Genomic DNA, 14006 nt, shown 5'->3' on the forward strand with positions numbered 1-14006 from the left:
GCCCTTCGTCTCCAGCACCAACGGAGGATGATGAGGGGAGAGCAGGGATGGAGAATAGCAGCTATTCATTCCCAGCAGGCAGACTTCCTGGCTGGAAATCGCAGCAGAATAGCTCTTTATACCCTCACAAAAAGGCAGGACGTGCTGGCAAGGAGCGGCCAAACTCTGCCGGGTCTGGGCAGCGCTTGGCAGCAAGACCTTTGCCCAAAGTTATCCAAGTTTTTGCTCCCTCAGGCAGTACGTCGGGTGACAAATGGTCTGGTTTGGTGGTTGCAGTCCTCTGGCTTTGTTCATCTTATGTTTATTTTGTTTGTTTTTTTTTTTTCTCTCTCTCTCCTCCCGGTTGTCTGGACTCACAGCAAACCCTGGAGACGAATCTCACCAACTTGGTTAAACGCAACAGCGAACTGGAAAACCAGATGGCCAAGCTGATACAGATCTGCCAGCAAGTGGAGGTTGGTGAGAGCAGCCTGGGGAGCGGGCAGGGATGGGGAGGGGGCACCGGGGAGCTCCCAGTTCAGCCGACGGGGTGCACAGGACTGCTCCCATCTCCTCTCCCAAGCAGCAGGACCATGGGCGGAGTGGGAAGGAGTGAGGGTAGCTGATGGAGAGGGATGGTGGGAGGCATTGCCAGGGCTGAAATGCTTCGGAGAGGTCAGTCCCAAACAATGCAGGACTCACCAGGGGTTGGTGGGGTGTGAGGGAGCGGGGGGCAGTGGTGTGACGGGAGGAGTTCTGCAGGCTAGAGGCTGTGTTTTATAGCATCCCCCTGTGGTCAGGTGTGGCCCTCTTCCCTTTGGAGCTCGGCTGGGGCCCGATGTGGAGGCGGACGGGGGCTGAGTGCTGAAAAGTCCTTGTCTGCAGCATGGGGGAAGCTTGGCTCTCGGGGAGCTACCCACAGAGCAGGACCCATCCATCTGTCCATCCTCCCGGCTGGCTGAACGAACAGAGACGTGCTCCTGTAACTGAAGTTGCTGCAGGTGCTGGCGAGGACGCAGGATGAAGCCCGCAGCTGCTCGCAGGGATTTAGAGGTGGGGTGTGCTCCCATCTGGGGGACGCTTTTGGCTGCAGCAGGTCCCCATGCCAGGAGCAAAGCCAAGCAGCTGGAGCACAGGCAGCGATGCTGGGAGCATCGGAAAGTAAGGGAGTGAGTGAAGCAGTGAGGGAGAAGGTCCTCAGCGGGGCCGGGGCAGGCGCTTTGCGGTGCAGCCCTCCCACCCAGGGCGTGCAGCCGGCGTTCCCATCACTGGGAAGAGCATTCGGCCCTGGGGGGAACAGAGCCTCTGGGTGCAAGGCACCTGAAGCAGAGCTGCTGAGGATGATCCTGCTGGTGAAATCCTGACTCTTGTGAGTCTCCTTGCTCCTTAGCGCTTTGGCATAGCCGTCATTTCCCATCAGCACCAGGACAAGCATGTTTTCCTGACCTTTGCTGTACAAGGGAGACATCCATGCGTTGCCTCCAGCCACTGTCTCCCTGTTTTGCTGTGTAACTCGCTGCAAGCCAGGGCAGAGCCTCTCTCATCCTGCTCCTCTCTGAGCCTTTCACATGCTCCATGATGGGGACATTGACTCAGGGAGTCACCGACAAGGAGCAGTAGAAGGGATGACAACGGCTGTCCCACCGTCCTGAACATGCGATGGAGATGCTGCCTCTTCCACAGCCTCTGGCACCTCATCCTCAGCAAGGCAACGTGAAGCCTTCCTGCTGCAGTTTAAGCCTGTGGCTCCCTGTCCCATCCCGTCCACCCTGGGCACAGGGAAGGGGTTGTTTTGCCCTTCCCTCCACACGCCTGCAAGCAGCCCATCCGCCCCTCTCTCCTGTCTCATCGAGCCTCACCCTTGTCTGCAGCAGCTAGTCTTCTTCCTCGCGTTCCTTCCTCCTCCCAAACATGCACAGATTGCCTCCCTGCTTCCTTCCTGCTGTCAGAGGCGGTGATTGCAATCTCGCCTGCCCGAGCCCTGCCGGCTGTGGCAGAATAGCGGCTAAAGCCAGCAGCAAGTGGGAAAGGCTTTGTCCAGGGGATTACAGGGAAGCGTTGGCGGAAGACAGGAGATCACCTTTAATCCTGCTGAAGAAAGGGGCTCGGCCGACCTTGCTGCTTTGACCACTTGGTCTGTAAAACCCTTTGTGTTGGCGGTGTGCAATCAGGCATCCTTTGTTTGCATTTCCGAGGGAAGCGCTTGGGCGAGCTCGCGGGGAGCGCCCGTGCCGGCAGACCGGCACTGCCCTTGGCCATGGCTGTGGGCAGCAGCTCGGGAGCGATGCGCTCCCGTGAGCAGCATTCAAGGGGAAGAAGGCAGCTAACACCTTACTGTTGTTTCAAAGTGCGTATACCCGTTAACAGCAAATTAATTTGCAGCTTTGTTTGCTGAAGTGATACATGGAGAGCGGCTGTTGCAATTAGTTTCTTCTTAACAGGCTATTGATTTTTCAGTGCTAAATTGAGCGGCGGTTCCTTGAACCAGAACCTTTCCGGGGAGAAAAGGCACCGGTCTGCTGCAGGGATCACTGACGTGGATTCAGGGGAGCTTTGCCAGGGCTTGAGCAAACATGATGGTTATTTATAGAATCAGAGAATCATTAAGGTTGGAAAAAGCCCTCCAAGATCGTCTGGTCCAATCACCCCCCTATCACCAATGTCACCCACTAACCCCTATCCCCAAGCACCACGTCCAACCTTTCCTTGAACACCCCCAGGGACGGTGACTCCACCACCTTCCTGGGCAACCCGTCCCAGTGCCTGACTGCTCTTTCTAAGAAATTTCTCCTCATTTCCAACCTGAACCTCCCCTGGTGCAACTTGAGGCCATTCCCTCTAGTCCTATCACTGGTTATCTGCGAGAAGTTAGATCCTAGTTATCTGTTAGATCCTAGTTATCGCTAGTTATCTGCGAAAAGGTAGACCCCCCCACGTCCTTTTCCTCTGCACAGCTTTCCAGCCACTCTGCCCCGAGCCTGTAGTGCTGCGTGGGGTTGTTGTGGCCAAAGTGCAGCACTCGGCACTTGGTTTTGTCGAACCTCATCCCACTGGCCTCTGCCCATCGATCCAACCTACCCAGGTCCCTCTGCAGGGCCTTCCTACCCTCCGGTACATCGACACTTCCCCCTGGGCCCTGGCTGCAGGCTGCCAGCCCTGCAGCTTCCCGTGCATGATCCTGGGGCTGCCTCATCACCCAAGCAGCTGGCAGGGATGCAGGGGTGCAGAGACGAGGGGATGGGGGGGGTGCGGGGATGCGAGGCTGCAAGGATGCTGCATGCACCAAGTGGGATAATTTCCCCGTAGCACAGCATGCAGGAGAAAAGGCGTTTACACAGGGAGCTGCATTTTGTTCTTTACCAACAGCCTCCCAGAGACTGGGGCTCTGCTTTTCCTGCAGGCAGCATCAGCATTTTGTTCTGAGCGTGCCAGCAGCGCCGTGAGCGCCGGCAGCAGCCGCAGATCACCGTCAGATGCAGCTCAGTGCACGGGTAGGAAGGAGCTGAGACAGGCTCCGAGTTTAAGGGCATTTGCATCTTTGAGAGACTTGTGTCTGAATCCATCCACAACATCCAAATGGACAGACCTCTGATGTTAAAAGCAATTTGGTATTTCATGTAGCTTCTGGAAGTTTCAGACCTCCCGGCTGTCGTTTTCCACACTGTTTATGAGTTTTCAGCTTTGTCAGTCGTTCTGCCTAAAATAACAGTTGAAATACATTTCTCAGCCTTACTAAATATGTGGTCCTGGCCTTCAGAGGCAGCTTTAGAGAGAGCACGCTAAAGTGTGAAGCAGAAAATATCTTTGCCCTTCCGCGCTTGCCGCAGGCAGGGGGCTGCGTTGGAGCTATTTGTGGGCACCGCGGGGCTGTGCCTCGTCCCAGGCTTAGCAGAAGTCCTCCGTTGGTGCTCAGGAGGCTGTGCTGCCGTGTTTTGGCTCTCAGAAGGAAGGCCAGGGCCACACAGGGAGGACGGTGGGTCGGTGGGTCTGAAATCCTGGCCCTGATTTTGTGCTCCTGGGAAATCCAGGGGATGTCGGTCTCTGGCTGCACCGATGCCTTCCCTTCTGCCAGCACGGATTGCAGCAGGCTGCGAATCCTGGGCTTGATTTCCACCCCCTGCCACTACCTTGCAGCAGATTTGGAAGATTATCCACTGTTTTTCTCAGCGGAGTTATCTTTGCAGACCATCAGCTGTCTCCCACTTTGGCGTTGCATAATCTGCTGGCCAGGTTTAAAAAAAGCTCTTATATCAAATGTGTTTAGCTCTGGGTTGGCTTCAGACTGCTCTGCTGTTTCAGATCTTTTTGAGATTACAAAATGAAGAAAACCTATTTATGTCCTTCAGGACACCGTTTAATTCAAGTGACAGGGCTTAAATCCCCATCTGTGAAGTGTGTCCCCACTTCCCTGTCCATCCCCCGAAAGGATGCTGGTCTTTCCCAGAGACAGCGGAGTAAAACCTTTGCCCATGCTTTCACTGCACTCTTTGCATGTCTTTCTTTCAGATTTTTTTTGTAATAAATCTGTGTATTTGAAGCCTGAAGAGGGGGTCCAGCAGGGATTAATTAGCCTGAATGAGGCAGGACGCCTCCACCATTGTACGCGGGCATTTTGCAGGAGCACTGATCTCACAGGGTTTTCTTGGTGGCCGCAGGGTAGCAAAGCCCCAGTGGCCGTACCTCTGTGGGAAACAACCCAGCAGGACAATAATTGCTTAGCACTTCTGTCCTCGGGGCCCCTTGGGTGCGGATGGACACGTGGGTTTGTCCTTGGGGTGCAGATGCGGAACCAGAAGGGAGCAAACCCTCAGCTCAGGAGCGGGTTCACAGTCGTTCACGGGGGGACAGGCAGCAGGGGTCCAAGGGCACACAGGGTGTTCTTGTGCACAGCAAGCCTCGTGCTCCCACCACTGCCGGGCTTCCAGGTGGCGGCAGCAGCACAGCAGACGTGGGAAAATGGGGGAACCTTGAGGCTTTCTTTCCATTTCCTTGCTGCTTTGCTTGGAATTAAGCTGCAAGGAGGAGGTGATAGCACTGCTGCTGCAGGTGAAGGAATGCAGAGGGGGAGAAGACCTTCTTGGAGTCCCTAGCTGAGCTTGGACATGGCCAGGGCAGTTCTCCAGCTGTAGCCTTTATGCTCTTGAAGATCCATGCAACCTGCTGGCAGTGCCTTGCCTGACTGGTGGGCACCGTGTTGGTCCACAGGGGATGGGACAGCAAATGAACTCTCCCCTTCCTCACGTTTCGGTGGATGCCAAGCCACAAAATGATCACCTTGGCCAGCCATCCATGTGGCAGGAGCCATGGGGAGATCAGTCCTGGTCTGTATTCAGGGCTGGGGCTGGCTCAGGTGACCAGGTCTACACGAGGTCTCCTCGTCCTGCAGCTCGAGCCCGTCCTCGGTGCTGCCGTTCTGGAAGGCAGGGTGGGAGGAATGGCTGGCCGTGACATGTAGTGGGTTGTATTTCTTCACCACTGAGCCATAAATACTGGGAACGAGGTTAGGGAGGGAGGAATATCCGCAGCAATCTGGAAGATGTCATGATTATGAAGGCACCGTTTGCTGCTCACTGTTACCCCTCCGGGTGCCGGCCTCGCTGAAGGCGTGTGTCCTGCACTGGGAACAGCGGGCAGGAAGGGATGCTGCGGGGAGCAGCTCGTGGGTGTGAGCACCACCAGGCTCCATGTGTGGTGAGACCAGAGCAAAACCCACTCAGAAATTTGCCTTGAGCCAGAGAAAGCTTCAAAGCAGATATTATGGTGTGGGTACACGGCCAAACCTTCACACCACGAAGGAATCGGGCTTTTCAGAGCAGCAGGTGCTGCAGCAGCACCTGGTACTCTTGGTTTTCGGAGATGGCTGCTAGCAGAAGGCTCTTCTCGAACAGGGGTTCTCGAGGAGCACTCTGAGCCCACCAGGCACTGTAAGCACAGTGCGTTACCTGAAAATAAGGGTGCAGGAGGCGCTGGTGGTACCTGGCTGCCATCGGACTTTGTTCGCCTCCAGGAGACGGGCTGATGGACGCAGCTGCAACACGGGGGGCCGGAGGTGGGGGTGAGCAGAGGGGCTCGGGGTCTCGCATCCCAATCGCTGTCCCAGCTGATGAGAGCTGCAGCATGGCAGGGCCGCCTGTGGTACCCAAGCTTTTTCGGAAAGCGCTGCCACCGTGACGGCGGGGTGCTGCACCGCAGCAGGGCCCAGGCAGCCCTGCAGCACGCGCCCCAGTGGGACGCCCCTCCTAACACATGCGCCTCTGCTCCTCCTGCCCAGGTGAACACGGCCATGCACGAGGCCAAGCTGATGGAGGAGTGCGACGAGCTCATGGAGATCATCCGCCAGCGCAAGCAGGTCATCGCTGTCAAGATCAAGGAGACGAAGGTAAGCTGCGCTGCCCAAAGCTGTGCGTGGGTCCCCGTGCCCCTCGCTGCCGCCTGTCCCCAGGGCTGGCCCCGCGAGGACGGGCGTGCGCTTGGAGGAGCGTGGCCGGAGGAGGGCAGGCGCAGCCATGAGCACGATAAATTGGCGCAGTTGCTTGTATCAGCCCAGACAGCCTCCTCGGGGCTTTTCTAACACTGCGCTGCTAATATAATAATGTGGAATTAATATTGAAGGGCCATCCGAGCTCTGCACTGCATCGTGGCCGTAGGCGAGTTTCCCTTCCTTACGGAGCCTGAATGTGCGTTAGGTTCCTGCTCTGTGCATCCGCTGCAGCACCGACGGTTAAGCCAGGGAGCTCATCCTGCTGGGAGCATCATCACCCCAAATACAGGGTTTTTTTGCAGACAACGGTTTGGGAGCAGGTCACGCCATGTGCACATGTGTGAGAGCCAGCCAGAGTCACTCTGGGACACAACGGACCCCTTTCTGCAGGAGCGGAAGCTTTAAAATGTGCACTTTTATCCCAGGCACTTCAGGAAACATATTTTATGTAACGGTGCCTTCTGCTGGTCCATCTGTCTGTCTGCCTCTCACTTCCCACCCTCTCCCCCTAACGTCTTTTGACCACGTTGTCCAGTTTCAGCCGTACTTGGCAGAGAGCTGGGACTCTTGGAGCTGCTTTTTCCTACAGATCTGGCTTCTGGGAAAAGCAGAGAGGCCCTGACTCGTGCCCCAAAGCAGCTTGTAAATTCAAACGAGCAACCTGGAGCCCATGTAGCTCCAAGCCCAGCACTGCTCCTGCAGGAGAGGAACAGAGGTGAGGGAGGGCACTGGTGGCACTGGGGGTCTGGGCGGGTGGGGAGGATCAGGACACACTGGGCATCCTTGGGATGTTTAAATTCCAGCTTTTGGGGAACCCCTCAATGATGCTGCTCAGGAGCAAGGACAGGAGGGTGGTGAGCGGTGCTCAGGGAACGGGTTTGGGAGAGACACCTCCGGGATGTGACAGCATCCACACGGTACTGTGCACCATCCATAGGCTCCGTGTCTGTGGGGAAGGCAAACCCACAGTGCAGCCCCTGGCAGCTTCTTAGCTGGGGTCCTGCAAGACTCCCAGCATCTCTGTTCCGAGCTGCTCAGGAGCAATGCGAGATACAAGACATCTGGAGAACGGTCGAGCAGAGGGGTTTTCTCCATCGCTTTCAGCAGCGTAACACCTACGAGCAATGGTTTCCAAGCAGCCTTTCTGAGAAACCCCAGCTGCAAACACTGGAGAATTAAAAAAGACAAAAAAAAAAAGAAAAGGCAGAAAGGAGGAAGCGCTGGAGACTGCGGCTGCTTTGATGCGCTCAGACAGCAGAGCAAGAAGCACTGCGCTCCTGCTGAATTCCCATTTGGTTTCTACTTCTGGGCTGTTTTTGCTGATGGACAGCACGACATACAGTATGGGTTGCTGCTTGCTCTGCAGACGAGCCCCTCTCTCTCCCATTTATAGACAAAAAAGCCCTCGGCGTGCAGGGAAGGCAGAGCATTGCAATGCTCACCTGTTTGGCAGGGCACAGCGGGGGCACATGGTCTCTGCTCCCCTCGCTGTACCCTTTGCCACCGCGTGGGACTTGCAGGCCTCCAAGGATGGGTGCCACAGGAGAGCTCATCGGGCCGAATGCCTGGGGAGGCTGCGAGCTGGTAGGGCTGCAGTGGAGGTACTGATGGCATGTGGTCCCAGGGGGAATTGGCTGCTCTGGCCCTGGGTAGCTGTGCGATGGAGCTCCGCCACCTGCAGAAGGCAAGGAGAAACGTGCGAGGAGCAGAGCAGTGGCTTGAGGTTTGTGTCCTGTCACGCGTGGGAGCGGTGGCAGCCTGCAGGAGGAAGCATCCCTGGGAGCAGGCTGGTGATGCTGGGGGTCAGGTACCACCACATGGCACCCCATGGTGAACGTGGCACCAAGGCGGTGGAGATGCATGGGAGAGACTCATGAAGCTGTGAAAATCCTCAGGGATTAGTGCTGCAGGCTCTGGTCACTGCTGGGATGTGGTTGGAAGGAGCTGGTACCCAGGCACACCATCACAGCAAGGGCAGGGGCTCTCCTCGCTGTGCTTGCCGTGTCCTCTCTTGAACCATTTCTTCCCATTTCTCCTCCTTATTCTCCTTTTGATATTTTTTTTTTCTGACGAAGTTGTTCTTAAAATGAGCCATCCATCAGCGCATTAAGCCCCAGCAGGAGCCTCCCTTCCTTGTGCAAATAGCCATTTGGAGCTGTGCCGCCTGCTGCTAGCCAAGACGAGCGCTTCTCCCCGCGACGTGCCGCCGGCGAGGCACGGCTCGCTGGGACCTGCTGCTCCCTGCCCTCCCCATGGCCCCCGGCACACCGCTGGGGCATCAGCTCCCCCGGTCTTGGTGCCAGGGGGGCGCAGGGCTCCCAACGTCAGTTATTCACCCTTGGAGAGGTCACATATGATGGAGATGGAGCATTCTGGGGGCACCCCTTGGCCCGAAGCTGTCACAGCCCAGTGAGGTGACTTCTTAGCTGCAGCCCAACTCCTTGTGCCGTTCATTCACGCACTTCCAGGCATGTCTTTCGGTGGTGCTTTCGTTGTCGGGTCTGTGCCCTTGTCTGACCCCCGCGTTTCCCTTCCTGCCTCCCCTCTCACCCTGACATCCTCCTGCTCGCACATCATCTCGCCCAGAGCTACGCTAAGCAAGGCCGTGAGAGGCGATGGCTGCGGGGCGAGCCGTGCCATCGTTTAGATGCTGTACCACTGTACCCCCATCCTGGTGAGATGCCGGTGGGACGGGGCACATCTCCACGGGGATGCTCTCCGGGGGGTGCGGAGCAGGGTGGCTCGGTGCGGCAGCCTTCCTCTCGCTCCCGCGGGCGTTACGCACGGCCCTGAGCCCTGCGGGACAGGAAGGTGCTGCCTCCTGGCTCTGAGCAGCTCCCTGCAAGACAGGAGGGCTCTCTCCTTGGAAGACCCCCAGGTGCTGGGTGTGCCACCTGAGCTGGCTTTAAACACAGCCTGGGGCACAGGGATGTGGCAGGAGAAGCGAGGTTTGGCAGGAAGACCACAGCTGGGTGCACAGCTGGTCCTCTCCTGCAGTGGCAGTGCAGCGGGCACGTCCCGGGGGATGCCTAAGCCCGGGTGCCATCGCAGAGCTTGTGGCACTGGCTGGAGGATGCCGCGGTGTCCTCACTTCATGGTAATTCACCCCAAAGTCCCGTCTCTGGCAGCTGGGTACGTGCCACGCTGGCCCTGTGGAGCTCCATCGGCCGAATCTCAGGCTGCAACGAGAGCCCTTGGGTGCAAAGTCAGAGCTTTTCCTCAGCTGGAGAGGCTCAGAGCTCATCTGCTGGCTTTTCACCCTAGTCCTGTCTATTCTGAGGTCCTGGGGCGGTGCTGGGGCTGGGAGGTGGCAGAAGGACACCCTGCGAGGGGAGCGGGGCCGCGGTGTCAGCCGGGGGATTAGCAGGCTGCTTAATTGTGAGCGCGGCGACAGCGCTGACACCGGGGAGAGCAGCTCCAGCAGCTCCTGTCAGCAGCCGGGGCTCACGCTCTGCTTCTTGACGGATCATTTCGAATCACGGGCACGGCGGGCGCGGGCTGACAGCGTGCCGTGGGGGGGCAAGGGGCTGCCGAGCCGGCAGCTTTGGGAGCCGCTGTCATGGCAGCGTGGTGAGGGCTCTCTCTAAAAAATAAAAAAGGAAAAAAAAAAAAAAAAAAAAAGGAAAAGAGAAAGGAAAGCAGGAATTGATCTCAGGATGAGACCCGTGCAGGTGAGCAGCGTGGCGCACCGGCTGTCCCCTAGGAGGTGGGTGGGATTGCTGCGGGTGGTCATGCGGAGCAGAGCGATGGGGATGGAGCTCAGGGATGGGGATGGGGATGGGGATGGAGCTGTGCTGCTGCGTTCTGGCAGGACGAGTCTAGCACCATGCTTGGCTGCAAGCGTCTGCTAAATAAGCAAGGGGAAACAGCGTCTCTCCGGCTGGTGCCGTTCTGGAGGACTGCTGGTTTTACTTTAATGCACAGTGCCTTTCAGGAAAGTCTCAAGTGGCTTGGAAGGGCAGGGCAGAGGTCTGGAGTGGGATTCATTATTTCAGAGTCTGCTGTTTCAGATATTCCCAGCTTCTGAAACTCTCTTTCTCTTCCCCTGGGTGACTTTGCTGCAGATGCACAGAGGAACAGGGCAGTAGGAATTTGTATTTCATTTGCAAGTGCCTCGTTGCCCCTCTCAGGATGCTTTTCCAGACAGAGAATTACTTCCATCTCGGCTGTTGGTGCAGTTCCCAGTGTGCCGATCCACCTCCTTTCTCCTGGAAGAAGGGGGTTAAATCTTGTGATCATTTTATTGTTGGAGCTGTGTGCACTAATTCATTAGACCCTCCAGAAACGTGACCTTTGCAATCCATGAGCAGTGCCAGGGATGACCTGGGTTTGTTCTTCAGCTTGGTCCTCTCTGAGTGGAGGACTTAGGAGCTCCTAAGGGCCTTTCACCTGAGCTTTTCCCCCACAGAGATTTCTCCTAAGAAATGATGTTTGTTCTGGTTTCTTTGCCCCCCTGAGCACTGGTACTTTGCAGGAGAGAAAGGGGTGCCACCAAGCCCGTTGTTTTTGCTTTATGGCTTATTCAGTGGTGTCTTAAGTCATCAGTAAGTACCCTCCAAGGAGCCCCGCGGGAAGGGGGCTGAAGCATCGGAGGGTCCCTGAGTGGGTCACAGGGCTTGTGGGATGCTTGTGGGGGTGGAGCAGAGCCCACTGTGCCCTATTTTGGGGTACAAACTGGTGCCTGCATCAGTTTTCCAGCTCCTGCTCCCCCATGCCACGGACACCCTTCCTGTCCTTTCCCCTCTTACTGCAGCCCCTCACCTTTAACTGCAAAATGCTTGCAGCCGCAAACCCCCTCCCCGTGCCCCCCAAAAAGCAGCTGGACCCTGCTAGAGGTGGTCCCGGCCGCCAGGCTGCTAGCAGCCCCCCTCCGCGTGCCGCGCTCTGAGCATCTTTGCCTCCCCCTGCTCCCGCCGCAGGTGATGAAGCTGAGGAAGCTGGCCCAGCAGGTCGCCAACTGCCGGCAGTGTCTTGAGCGCTCGACGGTCCTCATCAACCAGGCGGAGCACATCCTGAAGGAGAACGACCACGCGCGGTTCCTGCAGACGGCCAGGAACGTGGCCGAGAGGTGGGCTCCCTGGGTGGCAGCTGGGGTGCCGCCTGCCGAGTTGGTGGCCCGGCCACAGCGAGCTGTCCCCTGACCACAGAGCCAGGGGTACCCCCTCACCCCCGCTGCATGCTGCCCTCACTAAATTCTGGTAGTGGGTGGCAGGACGGGAGGGGCACGGCAGGTCCCGATGATGCCGAACAGGGAGCCGACGTTGCTCCCTGGTGGGGAAGAGTGGTGGAAAAACCAACGTGGTGAGAACCAGCCCAGGGCGCCGGGGCTGGGACCCTCAGGGACGGAGCCCCCCACCTCCGTGCCTCGTCCTTGCCACCCCCCGGGGTTCCCGGGTGCCAGGCTGTGTCACCGCGGGCTGCCTGCGCCCTGCCCGTCGCCCACCTCGCCCCTGCCGGGAGCCGGGAGCTGGGAGCGGAGCGCACCCTGATGCGGATGGATGGGCTCTTCTTTTCTTTCAGGGTCGCCATGGCAACTGCATCCTCTCAAGTTCTGATACCAGATATCAATTTTAATGACGCCTTTGAAAACTTCGCGTTGGATTTTTCCAGAGAGAAGAAGCTGCTGGAGGGGCTGGATTATCTCACCGGTGAGTGCACGGGCGCGCTCCCACCGCCTGCGCCCCGCTTCTCCCCCCGGCCCTGCTTCTTGTACCCCACCGAGGGCTGGGGGGATGTTTTAGGGCACACTGGGCTGCCACTCATTGTCACCAGTAAGTGGCTGGCCACAGCAGCACAGGGGCCACCATGCTGTCCCCAGGGCAGCGACATGTCCCCATCCTTCTGTTTGCAGGGTGCCTCTGCTCCCCTGCAGCAGTGCAGCAAGGGCTCTGTGCCCGAGGCAGGGGGCTGGAGACACCCCAGGTGAATTAGCTGATTGTGGTATTGTGCCAGGGGCTGGAAATTCAGGGGGAGGGCTGAAAGCTGTGGAGAAGCGAAGACATCATTACTCAGTGACGTGTAAAATGAGACGGTTGTGTGCATCGAGACGCTGCTCCCTGCATGAGCCCGTCTCTCTATGGGAGCAAAAAAAGTCTTATGCATTTTAAAACGAGAAGACGCAAACTTACTGAAACACGCTACCTGTTACCTCCTGCAGCGCCAAACCCGCCGTCTGTCCGCGAGGAGCTCTGCACGGCCTCCCACGACACCATCACAGTCCACTGGATCTCGGAGGACGAGTTCAGCGTCAGCTCCTATGAGCTCCAGTACACCATCTTCACCGGCCAGGCCAACTTCATCAGTAAGTCGCCACTCACTGAGCAAACACCCTCGCTCAGATGGGCGCTTGGCGCAGCCCCCACCCGAAACCAAAGAGCCAGGGCATTGCAGTCCCGAGGGTCCTGAGCTCCTGTCCACGCGGGAGGGCAGCGCACAGCTGGCAGGGCACAGCTGTCAGGGCACAGCTGGCAGCACACATCTGGGGGCACACATCTGGCAGGGCACATCTGGCAGGGCACATCTGGCAGGGCACACAGCTGGAGCTGCACCAGCACTTTCAGAAGCCGTACCTACCAGCACAAAGCTCTGCATCAGCAGCGGGGCTGGCGTTTCGCTCGAATATCAGCCAGGCAGAAGCTGACGGCTGGAAGATGGAGCACATCAGAAATCACCAGGGGGTGAATATCTAGGTAGTCTCTTCCCCTCCGACACCTAAAATGATCAGAGCAGACTTAGACTCTCAGCTTCTTAGCGCCATGGATTGTCGTTAGGGAGAGGTGGTGAATTGCAGGTTAGGAATGCCAGGGCTTGAAGCTGTGACCCACTACAAGTCCCACAGGACAGGCATGTCACATCTGCAGTCTCCTTTTAGTCTTCCTCATTGTTCATTGTCAGGAAGGCTTATTAAAAAAAAAAAAAAAAGAGAGAACACAGAGAAAAGGGATTTGTTTGGGTTTCCATTGAGGCACAATTAATTGGAGAAGAGCAGCTCGGTCAGAAAGCCAAGGACGATTTGCCAGTCTCAGGAGCAGGGATCTATACCTCTGGGTGCCCAGGAGTCCTCAATGGCAGTCCTCGTATCAGAAATATGCACACATTGCAATTTCTTGTAACACTGCCTTTTCCCTAAAATTTGAGGGGGGTTGCATGGGCATTTTAATGGAAGAAGGAAAATATATCTTCCAGTTTTTCTGTCCCGAAACAGTGCTTCAGAAGAGCACGGCATCCCGGCAGCACAGCTCGGGCACTGACATTCTGCTCCTGGATTGACATCATAGCACGCAGTGCTGTAGGAAACGGGGTGTCCCCCTGCCCTCCCCTGGGGGCTGCGCTGGCAGGGCGAGGGCTGTGCGAGGAGCTGGGCAGCAAGGGCGGCTCCGGGGGAAAGCCCAAGGGGGCAGACGTCAGGAGCAGCTTCCTAGGTGCCTTCGCTAGCTCTTGGTAGAAGGAGGAAAGAAAACATCAGTTAACACCTCAGAGGAGAAAATGAATAATATATTGTCACTTGCAATAATGTGTTCGGGGCCGGGTGATGAAAGCATTTGAG

The 14006-nt window shown here is 57.3% G+C and overlaps 1 protein-coding gene across 2 annotated transcripts in view; it reads left to right on the plus strand.

Annotated features, from left to right (window-relative positions):
• MID2 (midline 2) overlaps positions 1-14006 on the plus strand; it is a 73517-nt gene that overhangs the window by 48325 nt on the left and 11186 nt on the right. For both annotated transcript variants that reach the window (XM_067004928.1, XM_048078043.2), the window contains exons 3-7: positions 360-455; positions 6251-6358; positions 11380-11528; positions 11981-12108; positions 12618-12761. In XM_067004928.1, the coding sequence (XP_066861029.1) occupies positions 360-455; positions 6251-6358; positions 11380-11528; positions 11981-12108; positions 12618-12761 (625 nt within the window). The remainder of the gene's footprint in view (positions 1-359; positions 456-6250; positions 6359-11379; positions 11529-11980; positions 12109-12617; positions 12762-14006) is intronic.

Source organism: Anser cygnoides, chromosome 13 (assembly GCF_040182565.1).
Source record: "Anser cygnoides isolate HZ-2024a breed goose chromosome 13, Taihu_goose_T2T_genome, whole genome shotgun sequence".
Classification (NCBI taxonomy): domain Eukaryota; kingdom Metazoa; phylum Chordata; class Aves; order Anseriformes; family Anatidae; genus Anser; species Anser cygnoides.